The sequence below is a fragment of the Bos taurus genome, chromosome 11, assembly GCF_002263795.3.
Source record: "Bos taurus isolate L1 Dominette 01449 registration number 42190680 breed Hereford chromosome 11, ARS-UCD2.0, whole genome shotgun sequence".
Classification (NCBI taxonomy): Eukaryota; Metazoa; Chordata; class Mammalia; order Artiodactyla; family Bovidae; genus Bos; species Bos taurus.
The window spans coordinates 10,793,273-10,820,669 of NC_037338.1; the positions used below are offsets into that span (position 1 = coordinate 10,793,273).

The window sequence follows — 27,397 nt, forward strand, 5'->3', positions numbered from 1 at the left end:
TATATATAAGTTAATTGTTATTTTATTGTAGAAGAAAAAATATCCTGAAATATTTGTTAAATAACAATAATTTCTGACAAAATCATTCTTTAGGGTTATTGAGCCTCACCATCTGGTCAGACATAGCAAGCTGACCTTCAGCCTTATAATAAGCTTCATTAATCTTGCCATAAACCACAGAAAAACCCAAAGATTTTTTAAATGGCTTCCAAACTTCTGCATAGATGCTCTTCATTAGTCCAAAGGTAAACAATAAACAAGTTGGCAAAGAAATTAGAAGGATACATGACAGGGAAAAAATGTTAACAATTGGTGAATCTTGAACAAAGCACATGTGAGTCTTCATTACACAGTTTTTCAACTTAATTTTTTAGTTACAGGCACACTGAAAAGTTGCTTTAGCATGACCATGCTATTTTCCAGATGTGCCTAAAAAACATACTTGATTATTTCTTTTCAAACCAGAAATAGAAAATCAGTTCTCCCCTGGGTGATACTTCCTATTGTTTTAAAAAGCTTCCAGAGCTTTCTGGAAAGTTTAAATTAAGGGGCTACAGTACACTGATATGGTTTTACAATTCTTGGGAGGCGTCTGAGTCAAACTCTCATCGAAGGTCTGTGACGGTCACAGCTCTGTCCACAACAGTCACATGGCTGCAGCTCTGCAAGAGCGAAACAGAAAGAAAGGGGAAGTCCTGGAAAATTCAGAAAAATCATCTTTTAAATGCTTATATACTTAAAATGCTCATTCTGGCTAGTGGTTCCCAGGCTGGCAGCCAGACTGTTACTTAAGTGGCAATTATGGTAAGGGGTCTGGGAATTATTATTTCTACCAATCCAGAATCAATAGCCTGTAGTCTGAATCAATATGGACCTATATATTTCCATTTATTCTTCAAATGTATGTGTATTCTAGAATCATTTATAAAATATACATTTATTTTAAATAACTGCTGAATTAATTGCAGTATGCTGGGTCATTATGTCAACCAGATGATAAAGTACACCTATTCTCACAAGGGGAATACTCCCTCTTCGCATGCGCAAGGGGTCATCCTAACTGAAAGCCTAGGCCTTTCTGGGGGATTGTGCAGTCTCTGTTTCAACATCCTGGTACCTAGCCACTTATTACATTCCAAGGCAGACTTCCCTATTTGTGAGCAAATCTGTCAGAAATTTCTTTCTCGTACTCAGCTGAAAACTGGCACTTTCACAGGGTCTTAAGTTTTGGTTCTGGGAGTCATATGAAATATCTGGGACCTTTTTATACAACAGCTCTTCTAACACTCACAGTCAGTTCTCAGATGCTCCCTGGGGTTCTCTACTAAACATCCCTAGTCTCTTTTACGTGACAAGGCTCTGGAGTCCCTTTTCCACATTGGTTTCTTTTCAGTGAACCCAAAAGAAATAATAATACTTCATGGCCAGCATGGAGTGAGGCAGTACTATCTCATTAGATTTGAGGAGAATACTGCAACATACTTATCAGCAACTACAGCTTTTTATCCACAGCTTTTTACCACTGTGAATTTACCAAAAACCCACAACATTTACCACTTGGGGGAAAAACTTTCTAAGAAGGTCATAAAAATCTCTATTACCTAAAATCAAATTAAAAGCAAAATTCCAAAATTAAATATACTTTACCTATCTTAAATGGCTTTTTTCTTTTGAATTCAAATCTCTTATTAAAATGCATGCTTAGCAACTGATGATGATGAAGGGAAAAACCTAATGTTTAATAAGCAAGCTACTGCACTTGGTACTTTCATTTAATCCTGTCAACAACCTGTAAAAGTATATATTATTATTATCATCATCATCATCTCCATGTATAGGTGAGAAAGCTGAGGCCCAGGAAGGTTAAATAACTTGATCACAACCCTGAAGTAGCGGAGCTAAGACTCAAACCCCTTCCTGTTCCACACTGCTTCCCACACATGTCTTTGTAGGAAGATTCAGAAAAATTAGTGACAGGGCTGATCTTCTGTGTGGGCCGTGAAGGACACTGTGTCGCATCAGCTCTGACTGTGCTCCCTGGTTAAAGCGTAGCTGCAGCTTCCTCCACAGGGATACATACACAGAAGAGGGGTGGGTCCTTGCTGTGGGGATGAAATCCTTTCTGGCGACAGGAAGAAATCTCCTCTAGTCCATGGTCAGTGAGTCTAAAGAATCCAGTTCTGAAATAAGAAAAAGCAGGTCCAGAACCCAGCAAAGGTGTCCCCTCAATCACACACACACTGGGCAGGGCAGAGCTCATTCTGAGACACCTTCAAACGTCTGCTGGCCCGCAGATCTCTTCTCTGGTGAATGAATCAGACAGTGATTCATCACTGCCACCACATCAGTTTTACTGGGAGAATTCATAGTAAATAACAGGGTTTAAAATGAAAAAGTTAATTTTCAGAGATAATCTGTTGGATACTGAAATTCTCTAATCTGACATCAATCTCTTGAAATTCCTACTGCTTCAAGTCAAACACTTCAAATTTCTTACATCCTTTTCTTATAAAAGCACCTACATTATTGCTTGGATACTTTTGTAAACAAGCAGAGTAGGTTTATCAGGCTACAGGACTTAAAAGGAAGACCTTTAGAAAAGCCAATCAAATATCACAATCTATATGTTAGATAGAGAACAAGGTCTTAAGAATGCAGAACATTTCCTCTGAGGCTTTTCCCCTGAACACCCTATGTACTTACTCCTGGAATTTGGGGGAACAAACAATGGCTATCGACTCTGGCAACATCATCTGGTACGAGCAGTGAGTGTGTAGGTCAACACTGGAGAGGAAGGCTGTCTGCGTGGGATGAGTCTGAGAAGAGGGAAAAAAAGCCTCTGAGAATACACAGGCAAGCCCAGCCCATGAAGAAAGTGAAATGTTAGCTGCTCAGTCACGTCCAACTCTTTGCAACCCCATGGACTGCAGCCTGCCAGGCTCCTCTGTCCATGGAATGCTCCAGGCAAGAATACTGGAGTGGGTTGCCATGCCCTTATCCAAGGGATCTTCCTCACCCTGGGATCGAACGTGGATCTCCCACATTGTAGGCAGATTCTTACCATCTGAGCCACCAGGGAAGCCCCACCATGAAGGAAGGCAGAGCCAAATAATTCTCAATAACTTCCCATGATCTCCTAAAGTTTAAGGTCATTAGCAGCCATGAGGAATATGCCTGAAGTTCCTAATAAGGAATGAACTTCCTTCCCTGCATTGTAAACAAATGTAATTTAACATGAGTATGTGCAGACTCATAATTTCTATTTGACCATCAAGATCTATCTGGCTCCTCACAAGCTCTCTCGACACGATGGAAAGTCACCCATACTGGAATAGATGGTATGTGCTACCCAATACTTCAACCTGGTAGGCGTCAAGGACTTAACAAGCCACAGATGAATGATTCTTCTTCCTGAAAAAGGGGTTTAAAAGTCAGGCACAAGTCAGGGGCTCCATGGGTAAAAGTGGCAAAAGCTGTCCTGTGGGTAAAGCATATCATTCAGGGGTATGAGAGGCAGAGGGTGACTGGGATTTCAGGGGGTGGTTAACCACAAGGACCCTGTCCTATCTGAGAAAAAGACCACGATGTCGAAATTTGAAAGCAATCAGTTAAAGCACCATTTAAATTTCATTCAGTTTATCTCACTTGCTTTCAGTTTTTCAATTTTGTTTCTTTGGCCGTGCTGCATGGCTTGTGGGATTTTAGTTCCTCAACTAGGGAGGGAATCTGGGCCATGGCACTGAAAGCGCCAAGTCCTAACCACTGAAATTCCCCAGTTATTTAATGTTTTATTGAACACTGTCTTTGTATACAAATGAACACTATATAAAGACTTACCTCAGAGGGGGTATGATGTTAGATAATAAGGATGGAAAAAGGAAAGACCAAATATGACTCAAAAAGAACACCAATCTTTACTGACTTAAAAGCACAGAAAATAAATATGCACACTTGACCAGTGTTTTTAACTCTGTTGTGCAAAAATGAAGCTCCCAAGGGAACTTGTCAAAAGCACAAGTTCCTGCACCCCACCCTGGAAATATCCATCCTGAGAAGGAAAAAAATATTTTTTTAAAGCTCATTAAATAATTCTTATGCGTAGCCTCATCCGAGAAGCATGACTGCACAAAACGCTGTGACCAGCTCACTGTGGAAGAAGTCTACAACACAGGAACAAGTTAGCTGAGTGCTGACAGCAAATCCACACACACGCCTGCACAGGGCAGGAAAGGGCTTCGATGACCACAAGGGAGGAACAGTTTCTACCAATAAGAATACGATCCCATAGGCTTTTAGGAACATGTGGCCTGTGTCAACACCTTTCATCCCATGTTAGAGCTTTAAATTTTAACTGAGAACAAACAAAGTCTACACAAGTTGATGAAGGTCTCCAATCTAAAGTTGGGTTAGCTAGAAAGACGACATAAAGACATATAGCAGGGCCTCAATAAATAACTGAAAACCAAAAAATCTTGTTTGAGGCTCTGCTCCCCTCTAACTACTATGCCTTCACTCCTTTCCGTCACAGTTGAGTTTCTTGAAAAAAAGTTATGCCTACTGTGCTCACATGCTGGAGATAGAGGAAGGCATTTTTATGAAAAAAAAAAAAAAAAAAATACACCAAAGGAACAGAAATGAGTGAGAAAAGTGAATGCTGAGGGCAGCCTGGGTGTTCAGATGAGCAGAGTGTCCACAAAGAACAATGCCAGCTAAGGTAGGGCTGAGACAAGGTGAAGGAGTGCCTTGAATACTGAGTTGGGGGTTACACGATAGTTGGCGATAAACATGACCATACAAAGTTTCTGACGAGGGGGGCTTCCTGGTGGCTCAATGGTAAAGAATCTGCCTGCCAATGTAGAAGTAGTGGGTTCAATCTCTGTTTTGGGAAAATCCCACATGCAATTAAGCGCATGCACCAAAACTACTGAGCCTGTGCTGTAGGGCCTGGCAGCCGAAACTGCTAAGCCCGCGTGCTGCTGCAACTACAAGAGACGCCGCCGCGGGAGAAGCCCACGCGCTGCAACCAGCCTGTGGGAGAAGCCACGCACTGCAACCAGTGGGTAGCCCCTGCTTGCCTCATCTAGAGAAGAGCCTGCACGGCAACGAAGACCCAGCACAGCCAGAAAAAATTCAAAGATTTTGACCAGGAACCTGATTCATAGCTGGCACGGTACAGAAGGAAGAATGGACCTTTTGCATTCTCCTCTTGCCAGCTTTAAGATCTGAGCAAACATTACCGTCTGTTTTGGTTTGCTTTTAATCCCAAGTTAGGAAGAAATGGTACAGGAACATCATGGGGGAAAAAAAGCTGGAATACTATCAATTTAAGTTCTAAATTTCTTCCTAGCTAGGCCCTCACTGATATTAAAAATAGTTTTACTCACTTGTGGCTAAGATGTACCTAAAGTCTAAACAGTAATTATTTCCAACTTTGCCTCATCTTGTCCAGTTCTTAAACTCTCCTGTCTCCTCCCGCTGGGCAATGGACCTAGATTTCAACCTCATTGAAAGATCGCCTAAAATGAGTTCCCTCAACATCTCCAATTATAACCTTGAAAATCCCTCTGTAACTTTCTTCCTTCAATTCTGTTGTAGAGGAGTGTTTTCTCCCTAATATGAAGAAGACACCCTCTTTGTACTTTTGACTTAATTCCTTCCTACCTCCAGATTATCTTGTCTCTCCTGTCCTTTTACATCTCATTCACAGGTTCCACTATAGTTCACCCACTCACTGGGCTTAAAAACATGCTCAGACAACTATACACAAGAATGCAGATGAACCTTAAAGACACTGAGCAAAAGAAGCTGAATACAAAAGAATACATATTATATAATTCTATTTAAGTAAAGTTCAAAAGGGCTTCCCTGGTGGCGCATAGGTTCAGGAAGATCTCTGGAGGAGGAAATAGCAAACCACTCCAGTATTCTTGCTAGGAGAAGCCCATGGACAGAAGAGCCTGGCGAGTTACAGCCCATGGGGTCACCAAGAACTGGACGTGGCTGAGCACACACGCACGCATGTGAAGTTCAAACCCAGGAAAAAGCAAACTATTGAGTTTAGGGACACACAGTAAGGTGGCAAAGCTATAAAGAAAGCAAAGAATTTCAAAAGAAATCAAGAGAGGGATTACCTGTACCAGAGAGGAAGGGTGACTGGGCAGGAGCATGGGGTAGGAGTATGTTTCTGGCAATGCTCTATTTCTTAACCTAGGTAATGTGTACACATATATTTTTGTTTAATGATTCATTAAAGTGTACATTTAGTTTATATAATACTTTCTTATATATATTTCAAATATAAAGGTTTCAAGAAAATCAAAATAAAAACAACACATTTTCACACACTAAACCATAAATCAAGCAAACTTTCTCTCAACCTGGCTATTCCTTAAGCCACTATTCAATCTCTTTCCTTTCCTCTAGTTAGTGCTAAGCTCTTCAAAAAATTAGTGTACATTTCACTATCACCACAACCTCAATACCCATTACTTCTTAAACCTTTTAAAGCTATTCCCACCATTGCCTAAAACCCACTAAACTGAGGTCATCAATGACTCAGCAAGTCCAATCAGCTCATACAAGTACTCATCATCCTGGAGCTCTCCGCAGCATGTGACACAGTGAACATCCTGAAGTTTCTCTCTGAGACATTCCTCCTCCTTTGGTACCTATGCCTCAACACTACCTCACCTTTCTCTGACATCTCTGTGCTGCATGACTAACTACTCCCTATGCTCCCCTAGGTGGCCTGGCCTTCAGCTGCAAGTTAATTTCTTCTTGTTTTCCACCTTCCCCCAGCTCCAAAGCCTCCAAGGTCAGCTTGACATAGAGGTCTCCTGGTTCTCTTTCCCACCTTGACCTTGTTTCCAAGTTCAAATTCCTGATAACTACCTCTACTGATATAATGTCTGGAAAAAGAAAAAAATCAAAGTCAGTCGTGTCCGACTCTTTGCGACCCCATGGATGTAGCCCTCCAGGCTCCTCTGTCCATGGGATTCTCCTGGCAAGAATACAGGAGTGGGTTGCCATTCCCTTCTCCAGGGGACCTTTCTGACTCAGGGATCAAACCCAGGTCTCCCACACTGCAGGCAGATTCTTTACCACCTGAGCCACCAGGGAAGCCCAATGTCTTACCAGTATCTTAAATTCAACATACTCAGAACTGAAGACAACATTTGCCCCACTTCCAAGTAAGTTCTCTTGCTGGAACCTCTGTTTCTCCTTATGAGATGATTGATCACTGCCACTTCCATGAGTCAGGCCTGAAATTTCTAAGTCATCACATTTACTCATCATCCTCTCTGACTCATTCCCCACATCCTCTGAAATCCTACATTTGTCTCTTTTTTTCCCAAATGCACTGCCATCACCCTGGCTCTCTTCATTATTACATTTTAATCATCACATTAACCTCTTAAATGAGCTCCCTGTCTCATCCTACTCACTAAAATGCAGAACTATCCTGCCTGTCCACCCAAAATACTACTCCTAATGTATTATGTGAAAACTTATCTATCACTGTTTCCTGATATGAACTCTAAGCCCCAGAAAACTGGACCACTCAACGCCCCAGGATTCCAGTCTGCCTATTTCACTGTTGTCCCCTCCATATGCAACCCTCCCTTGCCCCGCCCCCCCCACAAATCTAGTACATCACCCCAGCTGTGATCCTTCCCTCCTCTAAATTCTACAGGGCATCTCTTAAAGCGCCAGGCACATTCTGCTTCACATAAGGAGTTAACGACTTGTCTATATGTCAATCTCCTCTATTAGACTAAAATCAAACCTTACTCAAATTGTATCCCCTGGTGGATAAGACACAGGTTTTCTATCCCCCATGTATCTATAATGGGGGATACACAATAGCAAGTATTTACAAAAGGACAGAGGCACACAGGACTGCCTCACAAGTCAGTGCTTCCCCAGTGCCAATATACAGTATGTGCAATCTTCCCAAATCCAGAAATAAGCTGCCTTGTTTGTGTGGGACCCTGTCACACAATGTAAAAACAGCTTGGTCTATGAGAATGAGGGGTTGAAAAAGAATAAAAAGAAAAATTAAAATGTAATCTTTAGGGATGGAATTATATCTTACCTGAGTATTACTAGAAGACTGTTAGGATATGCAGATACTTAAAAATTTTCTATTTTGATAGCCCTTCAGATTTACATAAAGGTTTACATATAGGTTGTTTTGGGCTTCCCTGGAGGCTCAAATGGTAAAGAATCTGTCTGCAATGCAGGAGACCTGGGTTCGATCCCTGGGTCGGGAAGATCCCCCGGAGAAGGGAACAGCTACCCACTCCACTATTTGCGCCTGAAGAATTCCATGGACAGAGGAACCTGGCAGGCTGCAGTCCGTGGGGTTGCAAAGAGTCAGACACGACTGAGCAACTAACATTTTCACTTTCTTTCATAGGTTGTTTTAAGAAAGATGAAATGCAAGTATCTGAATTAACTTCCTTGGTTCATTTTAAATACTTTGATTTGTACACCTTTCAGGAACATCATTTGTATGAAGTAAGGCATAAACCTCTGTGGTCAAGGCTCACATACACTCTCAGCCAGCATCCTATCAACATTCATGCTCACAGGGAAATTGGGACTTTGGAGGAAGAATTTCATTTCTATTAAAAAATTATTTTGATTAAAAAGTCCTGGGCTTCCCTGGTGGTCCAGTGGAAGAATCTGCCTGCCAATGCAGGGGAGATGGGTTCCATCCCAGATCTGGGAAGACCTGCAGGGCAACTAAGCCTGTGTGCCACAACTACTGAGCCTGAGTGCTGCTACTACTGAAGCCCAGGTGCCCAGTGCCCAGGCTCCGCAAGAGAAGCCACCACAGTGAGAAGTCCATGCACCATAACTAAAGAAAGCCCGTGTGCAGCGATGAAGACCCAGCACAGTCAAAATAAATATATACATTTCTTAAAATATAATAAATCATAACATCTTTTAGAAATGAAAAGCCCCAGAAATCAACACTGGAGTGCAAGCAGGTAAGTATGCTAAGGAAGTCAAGTCTGTACCCAACAGAGGGGAATACAACCATCTAAACAGCCTGGATACAATTCACTCTGCTTCAAGAAAAGAACAAGCAGTGCATCTGTAACATCATGTGAGATGAACCCCCGGAGGGCTCAGAACTGCTTACATGAATCCAGCCCAGTGTGATGAGACCCTGCTGATCCTGTATGAGGAAAAGCTCTTCTTCATTCTCGGTGTTGCAATAATCAGACCCAGCACTCTGCTTGGGGATGAGAACGTGGGTAATGGTAAATTCGTTCCTCATCTGTCAAATTAGAAAACAGCTCATCACGATTCCGCGGTACGTAGGCAACCCTCTCTGTCACAGCAGTGGAAAGTTAAACTTCCATACAAGCAAAGGCCCTTCTCCCAGCATGAGTCTCCTCCATGAGATGAGTCCCTCAGGTCAGTCTTGCTCACAACTCTTACTGCCCAAGTACACCGCCTGGGGCCCTCTGCAAGGCCAAGATGCCCACAGCCCTGTGCGAATTTCCTGCTGCAGCCAAACAGGTCTGCTCATGAGTCTTAAGAAGCTCTGGGTATGGTACTGTTTCTCTTCCTTTATTCATGTCTAGAGGAGTTTCCTTTTACTATTTCTCTAAGCCCTTCCCAACCTTTAAGGCTCAGTTTAAGTCTATTCCACTTTACTCATTTATCTATTCAGCAGTTAGTAATGAGTTCTTTAAGCACCTCCATTTAATGATCCTTCTTTCCCCATAATTCCTAGTACTTTTATTATACGTGCTAGTCAGCAAACTATCTTTTGGTGTATATCTCCCATCTCTCTAAAGCGCCTGGGTACCTTTTGTGGACAGATGCTATCTGCCTTACATATTTATATTCTGATGATCTACCATAAAGCAGGTGTTCAAAAGCTGAACAAGGGATCTTCCTACCAAGTTTAGAATTAAGCATTTCTTATCACCAGCATTAAAATACTCAGTTAAATTCAATTAATTAATTGATTAATCAAAATTAACCAAATCCAGGGCTACTAAATTCAAGGTGACACTGCATTTTGCTGCCATGGCTCCTTCAGCAGAGGGATCTGTACAAAGAGTAACTGACCCTGGATATCTCTCTGAAAGTCACAGGAGGCCAAGGGTGAAGAAACAGTCTAGGCTCTAGAAAGCATTTTTTTTTTTTTTTTTTTACCAGTTTTCCACAGAGAATTCCACATGTCTCCACTCCCCGGGTAGTGTTGGCACCGGCCAACTGGAGAAACTGTGGGCAGAGCTTCCCGGGCACCACCACGTGGCGCAATCCATCGATTGTAGGAGCTGTAAAGGAGAGACAAAAAAAATCTAAGACCTCCCCAAGCTGACCTCAGAGTTGGCAGCCCTAGGAGAGCAATGCCAAATCACTGGGGTCCCCCCAACTGCAGGCAGTAAGTGGGGATCTCATCCTAATGGCACAAGAGAAAGGGCTGCAAAGGCTCTTCTCCAACCTCTGACCACAGCCACTGGGAGTAGGTTGTTTCAAGAAAAGAGAAGAGGCTTTAATCATTCAAGTGAAGACAAAGAGAAACTACTACTTAAGTTTCTGAGTTTCTACTATTATTCAGGAATAATAGTGAGAGGCAACCCTGCTAAGTACATGGGGAGAAATCCTGAAAGCTTCAGAGTCTAACACCTCTTGCCCACTCTTACCTTGTCCTTTTAAGTAGATCTTCTACAAAGCTGAATTCCTTACATGACTACTTGAAAGACAATTCCTAACAAAAAGATCTATTCTAATCATCAAGGCATACTCATCATTTGGCTGCTACTGTTATTTTCTCGGGTAACTATTCATTGGTGAGAGAAGGAAAGACTCAATAGTTTTTATGGCTAGACTGAATTACCACTAAGGCAATGGCACCCCACTCCAGTACTCTTGCCTGGAGAATCCCATGGACGGAGAAGCCTGGTGGGCTGCAGTCCATGGGGTCGCTGAGAGTTGGACATGACTGAGCGACTTCACTTTCACTTTTCACTTTCACGCATTGGAGAAGGAAATGGCAACCCACTCCAGTGTTCTTGCCTGGAGAATCCCAGGGACAGGGGAGCCTGGTGGGCTGCCGTCTATGGGGTGGCACAGGGTCGGACACAACTGAAGCGACTTAGCAGCAGCAGCACACAGAATAGTTACCTTGACTAAGTTCCTTACCAATTAGGAATATTTGCGAGGCAAACACAGTTCAGTAGCTTTTATTTTTAAGTCAGTTGTTGAATTTTAAAGTGTTACTATAAATCTCAAATTTCCTTTGCAAAAGGTTAACAGTGGTCTCTAGTTCACTGAACATGTCAAATCTCTATATAACCCTTAAAAGCTGAGAGTGAGTCTGACTTTCAAGGATTTTATTAGCGCTTCAGAAAATCAACCTAGCCCAGGTAAATTATATGGCTTAAGCAAAGGCCACTTTATAATACAGCTGTCATAGAACACAGTATGATAATATTGATCGAATGGATTTCTATGACCAGAGCCTAATGAGCGGGATCACGGAGGTAGTCGTCCGCTGAATCCCTTGGAATGACGCCCTTTTTGGCTGCAGCTGAGACGGAAGAGGATTCGAGCGAATGAATTCACTACCTTCCAAGTTGTTCAGTGCTCCAGGTTTCAAGGATCTGTCCACCACCGGTGGCTTGGCAAGCCTCACAGCTGCATTACAGTCTGAAGGCTGTGTGGGTATAGCAGGCACCGTGGGGAACACATCTAGGGAGGGCGTCTCCAAGTCAGGCACCAGTGGGCCCCCCAGGCCAGGGTCCACCTTCCCAAACTCCTGCACAATCTTCAGTCGTTCCTTTTCTAGCTCCTGGTTCCGGATCATCTCCTCGAAGGCATGGAACTGCTCCTGCTCCAACTGCTGCTGCTTCTGCTGGGCCACCCTCCGTCTTTCCTTTTCCAGCTCTTCCTGCATGGCTACATTTCGGGCAAATTCTTCCGCTTCCTTCTTCTACAAAGCACAAATAGGAGTTAACAATAACACTTTACACTCAAGTAACTTCACACCTTAGGAGGACAAAGCTTTTTAGCAGGGAGACTGCCCCCAAATGTTCTGGCCTGATTTCCAAACACAGAATCCAGGCTTCCCTCAGTGCCTCTACACCCATAGGACAGTTACCCCTAATGGATCTAACCACCGTACCCCTATTCTTCAAGGACAGTTAAAGTCCTAATCCTCTCAGTACCCTTTCCCAATAACTCTAACTAATGCATTTTCTTCTTTACCAAAATCTCAATGCAGCATATTGCCCGTACATGCATATTATACAGAATTTTAGTCTCTAAGTGTGCCACGTATACATTCTGTATCCCAAGTAGGGCTGCGAAAAGGAACCAGATCCCAACTTACAAACGCCATGTAGGGGTCTGTATTGAATTTTAACCCTGAATGAAGCCTCTGGAATTCTTCTGGTGATTAGTAAAATACAGAGTGACATTTTAAACTATAAGAACCATCAAGTAATAGCTTCCTTCATGAAGATTTTCACTCATTAGGTACCTTAGAAATATACAGCTGTTTTCCTCTCAGCTGATTTTCAACATCAGAGTCCAGAATAGAGTTCAGGAGAGTGTACAAAAGAATGCGAAATGCTTGCAGTGTGTGTTCCCGGCTGACAGACCAGTGACCCTGCCTCAGAGTTTCTCACGTGTTTTAACTGACTCTTCCTAACAAGAAGTCATTGAAAATATTAACAGCTTGAAAAAATTTGATTATTAAACAGGTATAATCTGTTTTGGATATAATCAAATGTGAATCAAATCCCCAAATTCTCTGATCTAAAAACCCTATACTTTAGTGAGAACTTTCTTTGTTCTTAGGTTCTAGCTCTAGATGTAACAGGCAAGCAATAGATTTTCTGTCCCTCAAGTCATCCTCTTAGATAAAGGGGTTAATCTGTATTAGAATCCTCAGCCTCAACACTTTTTTCTGGATTTTGCTAAAAATATAAAATATCACAATGAAATCAAAAGATCCGCTGAAATACCTACTAGATTCCTAGAACACAGCCTAAGAAGCCAAAACAATTTCCTTTTTTTGCTAATACATACTCACTTTTTCTTCATTATATTCTAAATATTCTTTGGTATATCGTTTTAACAGTTCTGCCTTCAGTTCTTCTGCTTTGGGAAATGCAATCTCCTTTAATTTCTGGGATACAAAATCAAAATCTGAGAGTTAGGACAATGGTCGCCAATTAAGTAGAAAAGTAAAAAGACTTAAGTCAAGTTGGCAATGGCAACACCACTTCTAAAAACATTTAAATAATGTAATTTAAATTACCCCTGCCATACTGTACCTGGTATTTTGTAACTTATCTACTGAAATGGCCTTATCTCCTATTTGCAGGATTTGACATTCAGATGCAGACTCTGCTTCTTATGTCTGGAAGTTAGTCTGTGCCTCTTTGAAGCTTTTAGATGGGCAAGAGTGAAAGTGAAGACCCACCTTTACTGTGTCTTTCTTTTCAGGAATGACAGCTGATTTGTAATCTCGATGCTTTGGTAGTTTCTCAATAAAGAGCCTAAGGGGACAGAACAGATTGATGGTGATGCAAAGAAGACATGCAAATGCCCAGAAGACTCTGAAGCAGTGCAACTCCCTTACCCTGTAGGGGCTATCCGACAGGTTTCCAGGTACGCACAGGTAACAGGCCCCCTCCCCCACTCACCCTCAGCCCCATAAAGAGCCACAGAATTGCTCTTCTCCCAACTCAGGCGTTCAGCAGCACGAGACGCCCACAACAAAAACTATGGAGGGGAGAAAATCCTAGCCTGTGCCCAAAAATATGCCTCCAAAGAAATTCTTTTCTGGTTGTGACAGTAACAGGCTTCCAAAGGAAAAGCCCTCTGTCACAAAGCATTCTTCAGTGAACAGTCTGGCAGCCAAAGGCAGGAGGCTAAGAGAAAACCCACGTTCTATTACTACTCCTAGCTCTGTGTGATCTTTGCTGTTGGCTTATTTTCTTTGGGATTCATGTTCCTTTGTAGAATCATCCTCGCACCAGATTAAGCACTGGGATGCTCAGAGAGTATATGTGTTATATGTGAACATTACATGTGTAATGTGTAATATGTGCACATGTGCATTATGTTTGACATGTGCATTATGGTCTCCGATGAAATCTGCTTAGAGAAACGTAAGTGCTAGATTTCCTCTTTCAGTTCTTGTCCTTGACTGTAAAGCTCAGTGGGAAAAATAAACTGAATCAATTCATGAGCTCTAACATTTATGATGTCTACTTAAGAATGGTGAAAACAAACAGAAGTTCAGTAACTTGTCACAGCCAGAAGTGGAGGGCTCAGAATGCCAGATTCCAGATTCTGCTTATAAGTATATATAGTAACACAGGAAGTATATACAGAAGCTAACAAAAGGAGAGGGCAGGGGAAATAGAGTGCATGAGGCAGGAGTGGGAGTGAAAAATCTATATACCTTTTTTTAAAAAATTATTTTCATTTTGAACCATGTAATGAAAACTAGTTCATGAAGGATTTCCCTGGTGGTAGTTAGGAATCCGCCTGCCAATGCAGGGGACATGGGTTTGATCCCTGGTCTAAGATCCCACATGCTGTGGAGCTACTAAGCCTATGAACCACAATTACTGAGCTTGTACTTTCCAACAAGAGAAACCACTGCAGTGAGAAGACTGCACCGCAACCAGAGAGTAGCTTGTGCACAGCAATGAAGACCCAGCACAGCCAAAATAAATAAATAAATAAAATGAGTTTATAAAACTTCCAGACCTGAACATGAACACCTTTCTCGTGTTTCAGTAACTGTAGTCAATTTTCTGAATGGGGGCATATGGGCAGAAGGGTCTCCTGAAAACAGAATGAGTAACACAACCCACTGCCCACACTGGAGGCAAGAAAGCTTAATGGTTAGGAGGGCAGGCTCTGGAGCCATCCTGCTTAGGTTCAAATCCTGGTTTTAGCCACTTATCTACCAGCTGTGTGGCCTCCAGCACCATCCCTCAGTTGCTCTCTCTCTATAAATTATACACACAGAGACAAACTAGTACTACCTGAAACGGTTGCTATGATACCAAACAGAGTTTAAAAATAAATAAAATGCTGAGCACAGTGCCTAGCGCATAGCCAACATCTGCTATATATACGATTGTTTTTACTATCATAATAAATAAAGATGTGAGCAAGAAAAAGAGAGGAAGATGTTAACACCAGGGTTAGAAGTTTTCCAGGCAGAGAATAGCTGTGGCCCAGAGGTATACTGTTCTCTGGGTTGTATCTGGTTGCAGTTCAGAGAGAGGAGCTGTACAAAAGCAAACAAAGATGCACTGGCAAAACACAAACGAAACAATCCAAAAGAACAAAAGGAAAAAATATGCATAAAAGTAAATAAAAGAGGGAAATAATTAAGAAAAATGGTACTCAATTTTACTTATAAATGAAAGAAATTCAAATTAAGATGAGCGATCATTTCTCATCTATCAGATTGGCAAAGGCTAAAACTGGATTGCAATCAGTGTAGGTAAAGGCACAGAGAAATAGGTGTCCTTTCACACTCCTAGCAGGACAGGAATTTGATAATACCTTTTTCCTTAGGGGAGGAAGGGGTGTAGGAGACAAGTATTCAAAATTTAAAATGTGTATACCATTTAAGCTCACAATTCCATCTCTGTGAATTTATCCTACAATAGTACAAAAATATATGAATAAGATTATTCAATTAGCATTGTTCATAAAAGAAAGACAAACTGAAAACCTAAATGGCCATCAGTAGGGGATTACTTCATAAATTATGGTAGACCCAAATGTGGAAAAACAATATAATCATTCGCTCTTTCATTCAAAAAACATTTATTGAGCATCTGTGATGGGGTCAGGCATTATTATAAAGGCTGGGGACTTGGCAGTGAATGTCACAAATTCCTCCCCACCAGAGTATACATGACAGGGGGTAAGAGACAATAAACCAAACAAAGAGTACGCAGATAATCAGTGCTGGGAAAGGCACTAACAGGGAAGGGGAATAAGTGACATGGAAGGGATGGAGATTTTAGGTAGCGCAGCTAAGGAAGGCATCACTGAGAAGGCAACATTTAAGTAAGGACTGGAAGAGTGAGCCATGAAGATATCTAGGATAAGACTGCTCCAGGTAGAAGAAACACCCCTAAAGCAGAATGAGATGATGGATCAGTGTCCTGATATGTAAAGATACAACTGTTAAGAAAGCAAGCTGTAGAGAAGACTATGTTGTATGATCTCATTCAGGTACCAAGGAAAAAGGATAAAGACATGAGCCCAGGTGCTTGCATGGGGATATTTTCTTAATAAACACACAAGAAATAGAACATGGTTACCTCTGGTGGATGGGCATTTTCTTTTCACTTTAATATTTCCCTTGCTGTATGGTTTGAAAACAAACTGTTTTAATCATGAAAACATATTAATTTTGTGTAAAAATAATTTAAAAAGTCAAAAAGAAATTCTATAACGTGGATGCATTAAGGGCTCTAATTTCTTCCAATCTGAAAAGTTAGTGAGCAAAGCGAGCATGATCACAGAGGAAAACCCTCTTCAGTCCCATAAGCCCCAATCCTGGGGGGGAAACATTTTCAACGCAGGTGACAGACCATTTTCAGAAAGCAGGTTTGTGTTGTAAGAGGCTCACACAGCAGACAGGATTGCCTAAGGCCTCTGTAACTCTTTTCGATGTAGCCTAGTCAATGACCATAAAAAGCTGTGAAAGAATCCACTGCCTGGATTACTGTCTGTGCTCACCATGAAAATATGTACTGATTTAATATGTTGAGGATCCTTCTTCTATACTGGGGTCTGCAAAAGGAAAAGCATTCCTACAGTAAGGAAAACCTCTGAGGAGGGAAATGTGCTTGAGATCATTAAGATGCCTAAACTGATTGAGGGAAAAAAATATACCCTTTAAAATCTTGAATTAAAGTATCCACAAAAGGTCTAGAACAATGACTCAGTAGTGGGGGGCGAAGCAGAGGAGTGGTGAAATAGAGGCCTACCCTCCTCTCTCCTCCTCAGTGTAATAATTGCCAAAGTGAGCTCTTGTTAACTGACAGGAACATACCAAGTAAAGTGTGGTAGAAAAACAGAGCAAGAATACTGAGCTAGAAGGTTTTTTTTGCAACTCCTAGGACTTGTCAGCTCACAGAATCAAGAGTTAGGGTCTTAAAGATATCTGCAAGAAAAATAAATGTAGCTGTATTTGTTGATTCAGGTCAAGCCAATCCAACAACGTCCCAAATTAAAACCCAAATCTAACAAGTTAAGTAATACATTTTCCCCTCCTCTCACTTGACTCTCCTCCAGGCCAAGTTCATCACGTTAAATGGTCCTATAAGCAGTACACCACATATAGGGACAGGCTCCCTTTACCAGTCTTGTTAACACTGATATTCATATCACTCAATGTAATAACAAGGCACAGAAAAAAAATCAACTGAAGTTTCTGTGTACTATTAATCCTACTCCTACTCCCTCTGGCCTATTTAGGAGTTTATTTCTATGCTCAATCTCTTTTCTGTACCATTAGCCTCTCCTACTCCACAGTATCCTTTCCAAAAAATATGCTCTAGCATCTCCCACCTGAAAACAGACACAAACACATTCATGTACTCTTTGTCCCTCTTCAGTTATTTCAATTTTCCACTTTACTTCTGGTCCAACTTCTCCAAAGAGCTGTCTATGCTAGGGCTTGGCAAACTATGGCCAGTGGGGCAAATCTAGCTCGCCATCTGTTTTTGTAAATGAAGTTTCATTGGAACACAGCCTCACTCATTCATTCATGTATTATCTATGACTTGCTTTCACACTATAAAGCAGAGGTTGTGACAGAGACCAACTTGCCTGTGAAGCCAAAAATATCTACCATCAGGTCCTTTTACAGGAAAAGTTTGCCAGTCTCGGAACTATACTCATCGCCCATTCCCCTTTCGACCCACATCAGTGAAACTGCTTACCAAGATTACCAATCACATCATGACATCAAATCCCTGCCCACCTGACACAGTGCCCATTGTCCTGCAGTTACTTACTTCTTTTGGCTCCCATGACAAAGTGATGGATTTCCTCCTATCTCTCAAAACTTCCTTCCAAGTTTCCTCTACTGGCCTTCCCTTCACTAACCAACCTTGGGGCTCTCTTCTAAGTTCCTTTTCTTCTCATTCTACAGTCTCATAATCAAAGTCTCTTTTCCTTTAATACACCACGGATCCTTCCGGCCTCTAATGAAGCCTATGGACTCTTCTCGAAATAATTTTTTAAAGATGTAATATAAATAATGAAAGATTACAAAAAGCCCCATTCTACTCTAACAGTTTTCAAAATATTAAAAAATGATGAAATGTGCTTACTTATTGATGCATTGTTAATGCATTAAAAAACAAGATCTAGTTGTGGGTTTAAGAACTGTACTATAATTCTGAAGTAGTGATAAGTATAAATGTTATTTTGAGACCTACTGGACAATCATAATATGAAAATATCTTGATTTCTGTTGGTGACAAAACTACAAATATTAATAATACTGTGGTTTGAGCCTATATCTAAAATTAAAGGAAGTGCTAAATTTCAGCTACACATTAGTAAAAATAAGAAAAGTTTTTCCCAACCAAGTTCATGGACACTGAATTCTATCAACAAATCCCTGTGGGTTCCTGGACCCTAGATTAAGAACCAGTGCACTAGATGGTCTCAGCATCCTTATGGCTTCGGGACCAACTATATGTTGAGGACTCCTGAACTTGTTGCTCCAACAGAGACCTCTCCTCTGAGTTCAGACTGCTACACTCAACCTCCTACTGGACATCACTACTTGGATATCTCATAGATAACTTAAACTTAACACCTTAACATGAACTCTTTGTCTTCCCACTACCCAACAACCCCCTTTGACACCACTCTCCCCCATCTCAATAAATGGACTGGCAAATCCTAAGTTACTCAAGGCAAAATGAGGTCAACTTTGATATCATCTTCTTTCCAAAATTATGAGTAAGTCTCATGGACTCTATCTCCAGAAAACAAAATCCATCTACTCTTTTCCAGGCTACCATGTTCTTTCAAGCCACCAGCCTTTCTCTTGAACTGCTGTTAAGAGTTTCCTAACTAATCTCACTGCCTTCTCTTAACACTCCCTCCACCAGCTACCATATGGCAGCCAAAATTTATATTTCTAAAACATAAATAAGATTAGGTCACAGCCTCACTTAAAACTTTTCAGTGGCTTTCTATTACTCTCAAGATAAAATGTAAACTCTTTACTGTGGCCAATAAGATCCTCCATGATTTGGCCCCGTCTACCTCTCCAACTTCATCTGAGGTCATTCTCTCTCTTCATTTGCTACACTCCGAACACAATGATCTTTAATCCTCAGAACACACTAAGGTCTTTCCTACCTGAGACCTTCTGAATACACAGTACTATCTGTTTTAAACGCTCTGCTTTATGCTTTTGGAATGACCAACTCTATGGCACCCTTCAAGTCTCAGTTTAAATCTTACATTCTCAGATAGATGTTACTCTATTTAATTAGATATCCATGGTTATTTTCTATCACAGCACTTTCTCTGCTGCTCCCCTATTTTGTTACCATATATTTCTTTGTTTACCTGTATGCTGTCTTCTCCCATAATGAGAATAAGGGCAAGGGCCATTTTATTTACTATGTACGTAGGACTTACTGCAGTGTCAAGTAGATAGAAGATATACACAATATATATTTGCTGAATGAATACGATCCTCACCCTTCAAGCACTTTCTATGTGGAACAACAAGACCCAGAAGGCCCTCAGAAAACACATGGTAGAGTGATTCCATGATTCTCCTGCACTTACTCCACTATAATTTCCCAAAGGAACTGTGCCCCTCATTCTGAGAGAGCTATCTACAAGATTACTGGAAATATACTAGTTCCACCAGCAGCAGAGTAAATGAAGAGGAGGACAGTAGCCAAAGAAATATCTCGGGAAAATAAATTTTGTGCCCATTGTGCCTAGGAATGAGAAATTCCTAATAGCAAAGAGAGGGAGAAATGTAACTATGATTCTATGAACTTTATGAAACCACAGCACTCCCTTTGTTCCATTCTAAAATTACAATATGAATTCTAGGCAATCCACTCTTACACCTTCTTTAGAGTACTGGCTCTCAACTGGGGCAGTTTTCCCTCTCAGAAAGCATTAGTGATATCTGGAGACATTCTGGGTTGTCACAACTTGGAGATAAGGGGTTCTACTGGCATCTAGTGAGTAGAAAGACCAAAGATGCTACTAAACACACCACAATGCACAGGCCACTCCTGTGCAACAAAGTATTGTTCAACCCAAAATGTCACTAACACCAAAGTTGACAAACACTGCTTTACAGCAGTATGTGATCAAAAACTTAATATAATTAATATGCATCCATCACCTCTAGAAGAACATATAAGAAACTAATAAGGGTGCCAGCCTCTGGGGAGGGGAACTAAAGGTTTGGGGGAAAAGAGGAGTGGTAGGGAAATTTAGTTTTTAAATATATATACCCTTTCGTGCCTTCTGAATTCTGCACTACATGCACGTTACCCATTCAAAAAACAATAAAAAATAAGCCCAAATTAGTGTGTCCCCAGACTATAATCTCAAAAGACTACCTTCAATTCAAGAAACAGCACCAAAAAGAAAACAAAAAGAACAGGCCTTATGCTGTAGAATGAATCCTGAATTAAGAGCTGGAAAATGCAGGTTTTGCCACTGCAAATTGTGGAATAAAACCTACCATTGAACCTGGAGGGTGTTTCCTCATATGCAGAATGGAAGGATGATGTGCCCTACACAGTGCACACAGAACCGTAAAGATCAAATGACATAAATGCAGGTGAAATGTTCTATGAACTATTTAAGAGCTATACAAATACACTGAAATTATTATTACCTTAAGGTCCTACTATTATGAAAGGACAAGACTAGAAATTACAAATGAGATCTTTTAACATTATTATTCCCTTCCTAAATTACACATCTTTTCCAAAGTCACTGGGACTTTAGCAATTGTTCCTGTTAACTGAAATCTTCAATTCATGCTGCAAGAGGCTAAGCAACTCAAGGGAAAGGTCTTATGATGAGCTATACAAACTGTAGGTGGTCGGTACTTATTTAATGATTTACACGATTATGATAAAGGTTAAGAAAAAACTCTTTCCCGAGACACTCAATTTGCTACAAAATAAGTAGAGGTGAGGAATTTTGGCTCTGCTAAACCTCAACAATAACCCTCTGACTGGCTGCCTTAATAGAGAGGGGACAGGAAAAATCCTTCATCAATACAAAACATGTATAGTTTAAACACCAACTCTCTTGCCTAACAGCTGGGCCATGTGGGCACAGCCCAAAGAGCTAGGTCTCTTACTCATGAAATTACTGAGTCATGAAAACAACATTTTCAGTACCCAGTACCCATGTCTTTGAATGTCAAGAACAGCTAATATGTAGGAGCTGCCAGCAAAAATGATTAATGATAATGACGTTGTAAAGTTCTCTGGTTTTAGCAATTCTGAGCAGAAATAAATGAGCACAAGAGCACCATGAGTGGGGTATCAGTCACCAGAAAAGAAAAAGGAAACCGGAGGTGTCTTACGTGATATACTTGTTATAGAGGATGAAGGCATATTCGATGTTGCCTTCCTCACAGTAAACAGACGCCATCCGGATAATCTCCACTCCGGAGCGGAAGTACCGGCGGGGTGGAATGTCTTCATTTATCTCCACGGCGCTGCCCCTGTGGGACAGGGCCCTCACCCGGTCTTCGGGTGGGAGGCTCACATCTCCATGGTCAGACATGAGGACCAAGAAGTCCTGAAACAAACAAAAGATGGCATCAATACCAAGGCCCCCGTCACTTCGGCACAGGTGTACATCTCAACAAACCTCTTCCTTACAAAGAAATTGAGAAAAACACCACATACTGTTGGTCATATTAACTAAGGTCTCTTTCCCACAAGAAGCCTGAGACCCTCAAGGAAGCCCATTTCACAAGGATGAAAGGACTGCCAGACTCAGAAACCCACAATGCCTGTGGCATGATTAGGTGCTACAAAGGGTATAACAATAATGAGCCACAAGGGGTTCAGTTCTCTTTCATGCTAATCATCCCCTGTCATTAGGAGGCCCTGACCTCGGCACCATAAAAAGAGGGACAGTATCTTGTATTTTTTCCATTATCTCTCCTCCCAGCTACCCACTTCCACCCACCCCAGTATCTGACAGAGAACACTCAATGACATTTCCTGATGATTGTTAACTGACTTTAAGTTGATCATTTAACCTGAGAGTAACAGACTTTGTCTACAACTTTTCGAACTTTAGCACAAGGTTAGTGAGGGGAAATGGTGTGGGGATGAATATTTATAATCCTGACTCTGCTCATAAAATCACTAGTCCAGTCAATGTACAACATCATCATTTCAGGGTAAGGAATTCAGATCTAGAAAACAGTTTACTCAAATCTATCTTCGAAGACTAAGTACTCCTTGAATAACAGAAGGACATGAAGGTAACTTGAAAGGCAAAACCCAAACCAACAATAACAACAAAAACAACCCGGGAGTCTCCCCTCCCTGGGTCTCAGATTGCAGTCATTCTACAATCTTGATACTGCTGCTGTTAGAATCAGATTCTTTCTTCCAGTCAGATATCACTCTACATCACTTCCAAAAAGATTCTGGGTATTTGATGCATACTGAATTACAGCACACCCCCTACCCCAGTATTCTTGCCTGGAGAATCCCATGGACAAAAGGAGCCTGGTGGGCTGTAGTCTACAGGGTCACAAAGTGGGACATGACTGAAGCGACACAGCACAGCCAGCATGCTGTAGAACATACAAGCTACAGCAGATTTTGGAATTCAAGGCCCTGTGTCAACTGGCCCCATTTGGTCCTTTTAAACCTTACTCATTTGTCCTTTTAAACCTCACTCATTGCCAACAGAGACCTTTTGCTTCAGTCAGGATTCTTATCTGCCCAGAAATCCTCATATTTGTTTCATTTGTCTACCCACTGTTGTTTTCCATTCCAAGCACTCCCTCAAAGATGATTTTCTCCAGGTCAACTCTATCACTCGGTCACACTTCCTCCACCAAGCTTTTTCTCAAACACCCTGCTGCTGCTGCTACTGCTGCTGCTGCTAAGTCGCTTCAGTCGTGTCCGACTCTGTGCGGTCCCATAGATGGCAGCCCACCAGGCTCCCCCATCCCTGGGATTCTCTAGGCAAGAGTACTGGAGTGGGTTGCCATTTCCTTCTCCAATGCGTGAAAGTGAAAAGTGAAAGTGAAGTCGCTCAGCCGTGTTCGACTCTTAACAACCCCATGGACTGCAGCCTACCAGGCTCCTCCGCCTATGGGATTCCCCAGGCAAGAGTACTGGAGTGGGGTGCCATTGCCTTCTCCGTCAAACACCCTAAGGGTACAAAAATTGTGGGGACTACCAGGGATGTAGAGGCATTCCACCTTCTGTGGGAGTCTTTTCAGGGGCTCAAGAAGCCACTAGCAAATCTAAAACCTCCCCAAGTTAACTAATTAGTAAACTCAGCGCAGAGCCCATCAAAGCTAACTGAGGCAGGAGAAGCTTGTTGCTCTTTATCACCTCTCGGGAGAGGATTTTTTGGTCGAGAATGGAACCCCTTCCCAAGGCCAGCAAGTGCTGCCCCACACAAGGCTGAGCAACACTCCAAAGAGGAGATGTAGCGTCGGCAAATAAGAGGGGAAAGTGGCGGAAAAAACCGAGGCGGGGGAAGATGACTGGGAGGCGAAAGGAAGTACCAGGAATGAGCGAAGGGGGCGTTTACAGCGGAGAAGGATCCACTGACAACTGCTTGAGGCCTTCTCGAAGGCACTCAAGCCCAAGTTGTCAACACCGGGCAAAATTATTCAAGGCTTTCGCGTCTATCGCGTGCGGTAGGAGGGGACGCGCTGGGCTAGGCTGGGGACCGGAGCCGTCAGGGGCCGCGCGCGCGACAGGCCGGGCAGGGGGCGCAGGGAGGAGAAGGCTGCAGGCCCCACACTCACGGTGGCCGCTCCCCGTCAGACTCCGATCACGCTCAGCGGCAGGGCCCCACCACACTGCTGGGACCCTTGCCCACCTGTCCCCCGCGGACGACTCTCGGCGCTTCCGAAAACGTCACGTCCGGCATCCGCCCCGCCCCGCCCCCTCCCTCTGGTCTGTGAGTTAAATTCTCAAGAACTTAGGACCCGAGCGGTGACTGGTGGGCGGAGCTAGAGCTGCCACCTGCGGGGGAAGAAAACACCAATGAGGAGAGAGCGGGGCCATTTTGGTAAAGGAAAATCAACCAGCAAAGAAGAGAAAACGAGCAAAGGACCCAATGACCGAGCTAACTTTTCTCTTAGGTTAGTACAGACACGGTGAAAGGCTACACAAGTTGTAATACAACATCCCTTGGAAAAGCTTAAGAAGTATGAAATCAGATAAAGTCTGTTGCATAAATCATACATGTATTTAAATTAGACTGGTAACCTTCATGATCACCCCATGCCTTTATGTCCTCCACATTTGTGCAGGTGAGTTATATGTTTGTGCGTGCCTGCTAAGTCGTTTCAGTCCTGTTCAACTCTGCGCGACCCTATGGATTGGAGCCTGCCAGGCTCCTGTGTCGTTGGGATTCTCCAGGCAAGAATACTGGAGTGGGTTGCCATGCCCTCCTTCAGTGAATCTTCCTGACTTAGGGATCAAACCTGCATTATGTCTCTTGCATTGGCAGGCAGGTTCTTTACTACTAGCGCCACCTGGGAAGCACGTGTTATATATTTATGTCAGTCCTAAAAACTAGGGTATCCCAGTTTTCTGCAGAAAATTCTATGAGCTTTATCAAGATTGATTGCATGTTGAAACCTACCCCACCAGATTATTAATACCCTGTTTATATTACGAAGTCACTGAAAAAACAGATGAGCTATGTCTTTAATGTTTTTATGCTAAATACACATCCTTGGGTCTTCTCCATGTGGAAATTTGCTTTCCCTGAATTTCCACTGACTTATTTTTTTAGAAATTACTCAAATCTTAGCTCTTCATTTCACCTTAATTTTGTTTATTGCCACATTCAGAAAGGTCATGTCGAGTTCTGTTTTAAACCTTTGTGGCCAGAAAGATAGGCCACGTTGGACTCATTGGCTGTTAGTGTCCATCCTGGTCAGTGACAAGATTTTCAGAGGAAGAGTGTTTGGGGAACTGAGCAGTCATTCTAGTGGTTTCCACTAGTAGGATCTAAAAGTAAACTTCATTTTGCAAACTTTAGCACACCACTTAAGCCCTTCGAGTTCTTTTTTGCATACTGGTTAAGCCATTAAAATTTGGGGGATTAACTTTTCTTTTTTTTTTCCTAGCCATGCAGCACAGCCTGTGGGATACCAGTTGAACACATGCTCCCTGCTTGGAAGCATGGACTCTTAACCACTGGTCCACCAGGGAAGTCCCTAATTTTTTTTTTTTTTTAGCATATATTACAATAAAATTTTATCTGTAAATTTGAAAAGCGTTTATTTTGTAACCATTTCCTTTTCAGACTGTAGGACTTTCAAAGCTTTGTTAAGAAAAGACTTCTTCAGCATTTCACTAGAAATTTCTAGGTTTTCATAGGTTACCTGACTCTGTTGTGATCATAAAATTTGCAGTTACCATTGCAAAAAACAGGTGTACATTTGTTTTAGATTGGCAATATTAGATCTTGGCTGTCGTAGTTTTAATGTTTAAAGCTGTTTCAATATCCCATCTGAATTTTGTTAAAAATGACATTTGAATTTATCTCTTGCTTCAAGGTATAGTATTCAGCTTTATAAACTTTTAAAAATATTAGTAGACTAATTCTTGTTCATGTATGGCAGAAACCAACACAATATTGTAAAGCAATTATCCTTCAATTAAAAATAAATTTTAAAATTATGTTAGTAGACTAAAGCCCAATGTGTTTAATATTTGATTATCTAGAAATATTATATCAATATGTATTTGTTCTTTACCATTATATTGTTGTTGTTTAGTTGCTCAGTCATGTCCAATTCTTTGTGACCCCATGGGCTGCAGCATGCCAGGCTGCTGTGTCCTTCACTGTCTCCTGGAGTTTGCCCAGACTCGTGTCAGTTGAGTTGTTGATGACCACTATATAATATCGATGAATCTGCTTGCTTTGACCACCGCAAAATTGTCAAGAACTCTCCTATTTATCTACACGTACTATTTCATAAATGGGTGTGCTTAACAAGGACTAAACTATTTAAAACTGAAATAGAAACCTATTTGCTTTGGAGTCTGATTGTATTACCCAGTAATTGAATGATTTTGTTCTATTGCTATCTGGAAGAGTACCCACAACTTCTTTAAATTCTAAAAATAGTTGCTATAATAAAAAACATCTTTTGCCTCATTATCTCATTAACTTACAATTTTGAATCTTATGAAAGAACTACTATTTTCATTTTGAGTAGGGTTTTCCTGCCAGATAGATACTCTAACACACTGACATTAATCCAGTATTCAAAGAGGGATTGCCGATCTGAAAACCTGGCTAAACTTACTAGGTTTTCTAAATCAGAGAAAAGAAACTCCTGAAAATTTCCATTTGTTTGTTACATTCTAGACAAAATTGTTGGCCTGAAGTATTAGACAATTGTTTTTTGCCTAGAAGACTAACTTTTTAATGTCACAACACCAAAAATATGTATTGAAAATGAGTGTTTAATCTCTAAGGGTCACTGTGCAAAGCAATGGGGACACAAATATCTGTATGACACAGTTCCTACCCTACGACCAGGGCATGGTGTTTATTTACACCAAATACAGAGTGACACATTCTATTTGTGGATGTGTATATGTATGAATGTATGCACAGCCTCTTTCCAAAAAGTTCTGCAAGCCTACTAGTCATTCTGTCTCAGGAGACTGTTTATTGCCACTCTGAAACTTTATGCTGTGGTTTAAAAGTTTAGCTCTTGATTGTCATACTGAGTGAAGTAGGTCAGACAGAGGAGGAGAAATATCACGTGACATCCCTTATGTGTGGAATCTAAAAAGAAATTACACAAATGAACTTATTTACAAAACAGAAATAGACTCGCAGACTTTGAGAATGAATATATGGTTGCCAAGGAGGAAGAACTGGGGAAGGGACAGTTAGGGAGTTTGGGGATTGACAGGTACACACTTCTGTATTCAAAGTGGGTAACCAACAAGGACCACCCTATAGCACAGGGAGCTCTACTCAGTGTTATGTGGCGGCCTGGATGGGAGGGGAATTTCAGGGAGACTAGATATGTGTGCAAGTGTGGCTGAGTCCCTTTGCTAGCCACCTGAGACTACCACCACATTGTTAATTGGCTGTGCGCCAATATAAAATAAAAGGT

The 27,397-nt window shown here is 41.6% G+C and overlaps 1 protein-coding gene across 2 annotated transcripts; it reads right to left on the reverse strand.

Annotated features, from left to right (window-relative positions):
• STAMBP (STAM binding protein) lies at positions 1 to 24,160 on the reverse strand. Of its 2 annotated transcripts, none has more exons than NM_001075971.1 (10): positions 24,124 to 24,160; positions 21,623 to 21,840; positions 13,460 to 13,535; positions 13,067 to 13,162; positions 11,599 to 11,962; positions 10,180 to 10,304; positions 9,152 to 9,289; positions 2,704 to 2,816; positions 2,081 to 2,180; positions 1 to 662 (listed from the first exon to the last, which is right to left on the reverse strand). In NM_001075971.1, the coding sequence occupies exons 2-10, from the start codon at positions 21,823 to 21,825 to the stop codon at positions 606 to 608; spliced, it is 1,272 nt and encodes a 423-aa protein (NP_001069439.1). In that variant the 5' UTR covers positions 21,826 to 21,840; positions 24,124 to 24,160; the 3' UTR covers positions 1 to 605. The 2 variants fall into 2 exon arrangements, with proteins under 2 accessions (NP_001069439.1, XP_005212536.1); XM_005212479.5 differs by lacking the exon at positions 24,124 to 24,160 and adding an exon at positions 23,804 to 23,887 and having other exon boundaries at positions 5 to 662.
• Between the last annotated feature and the right edge of the window lie 3,237 nt (positions 24,161 to 27,397).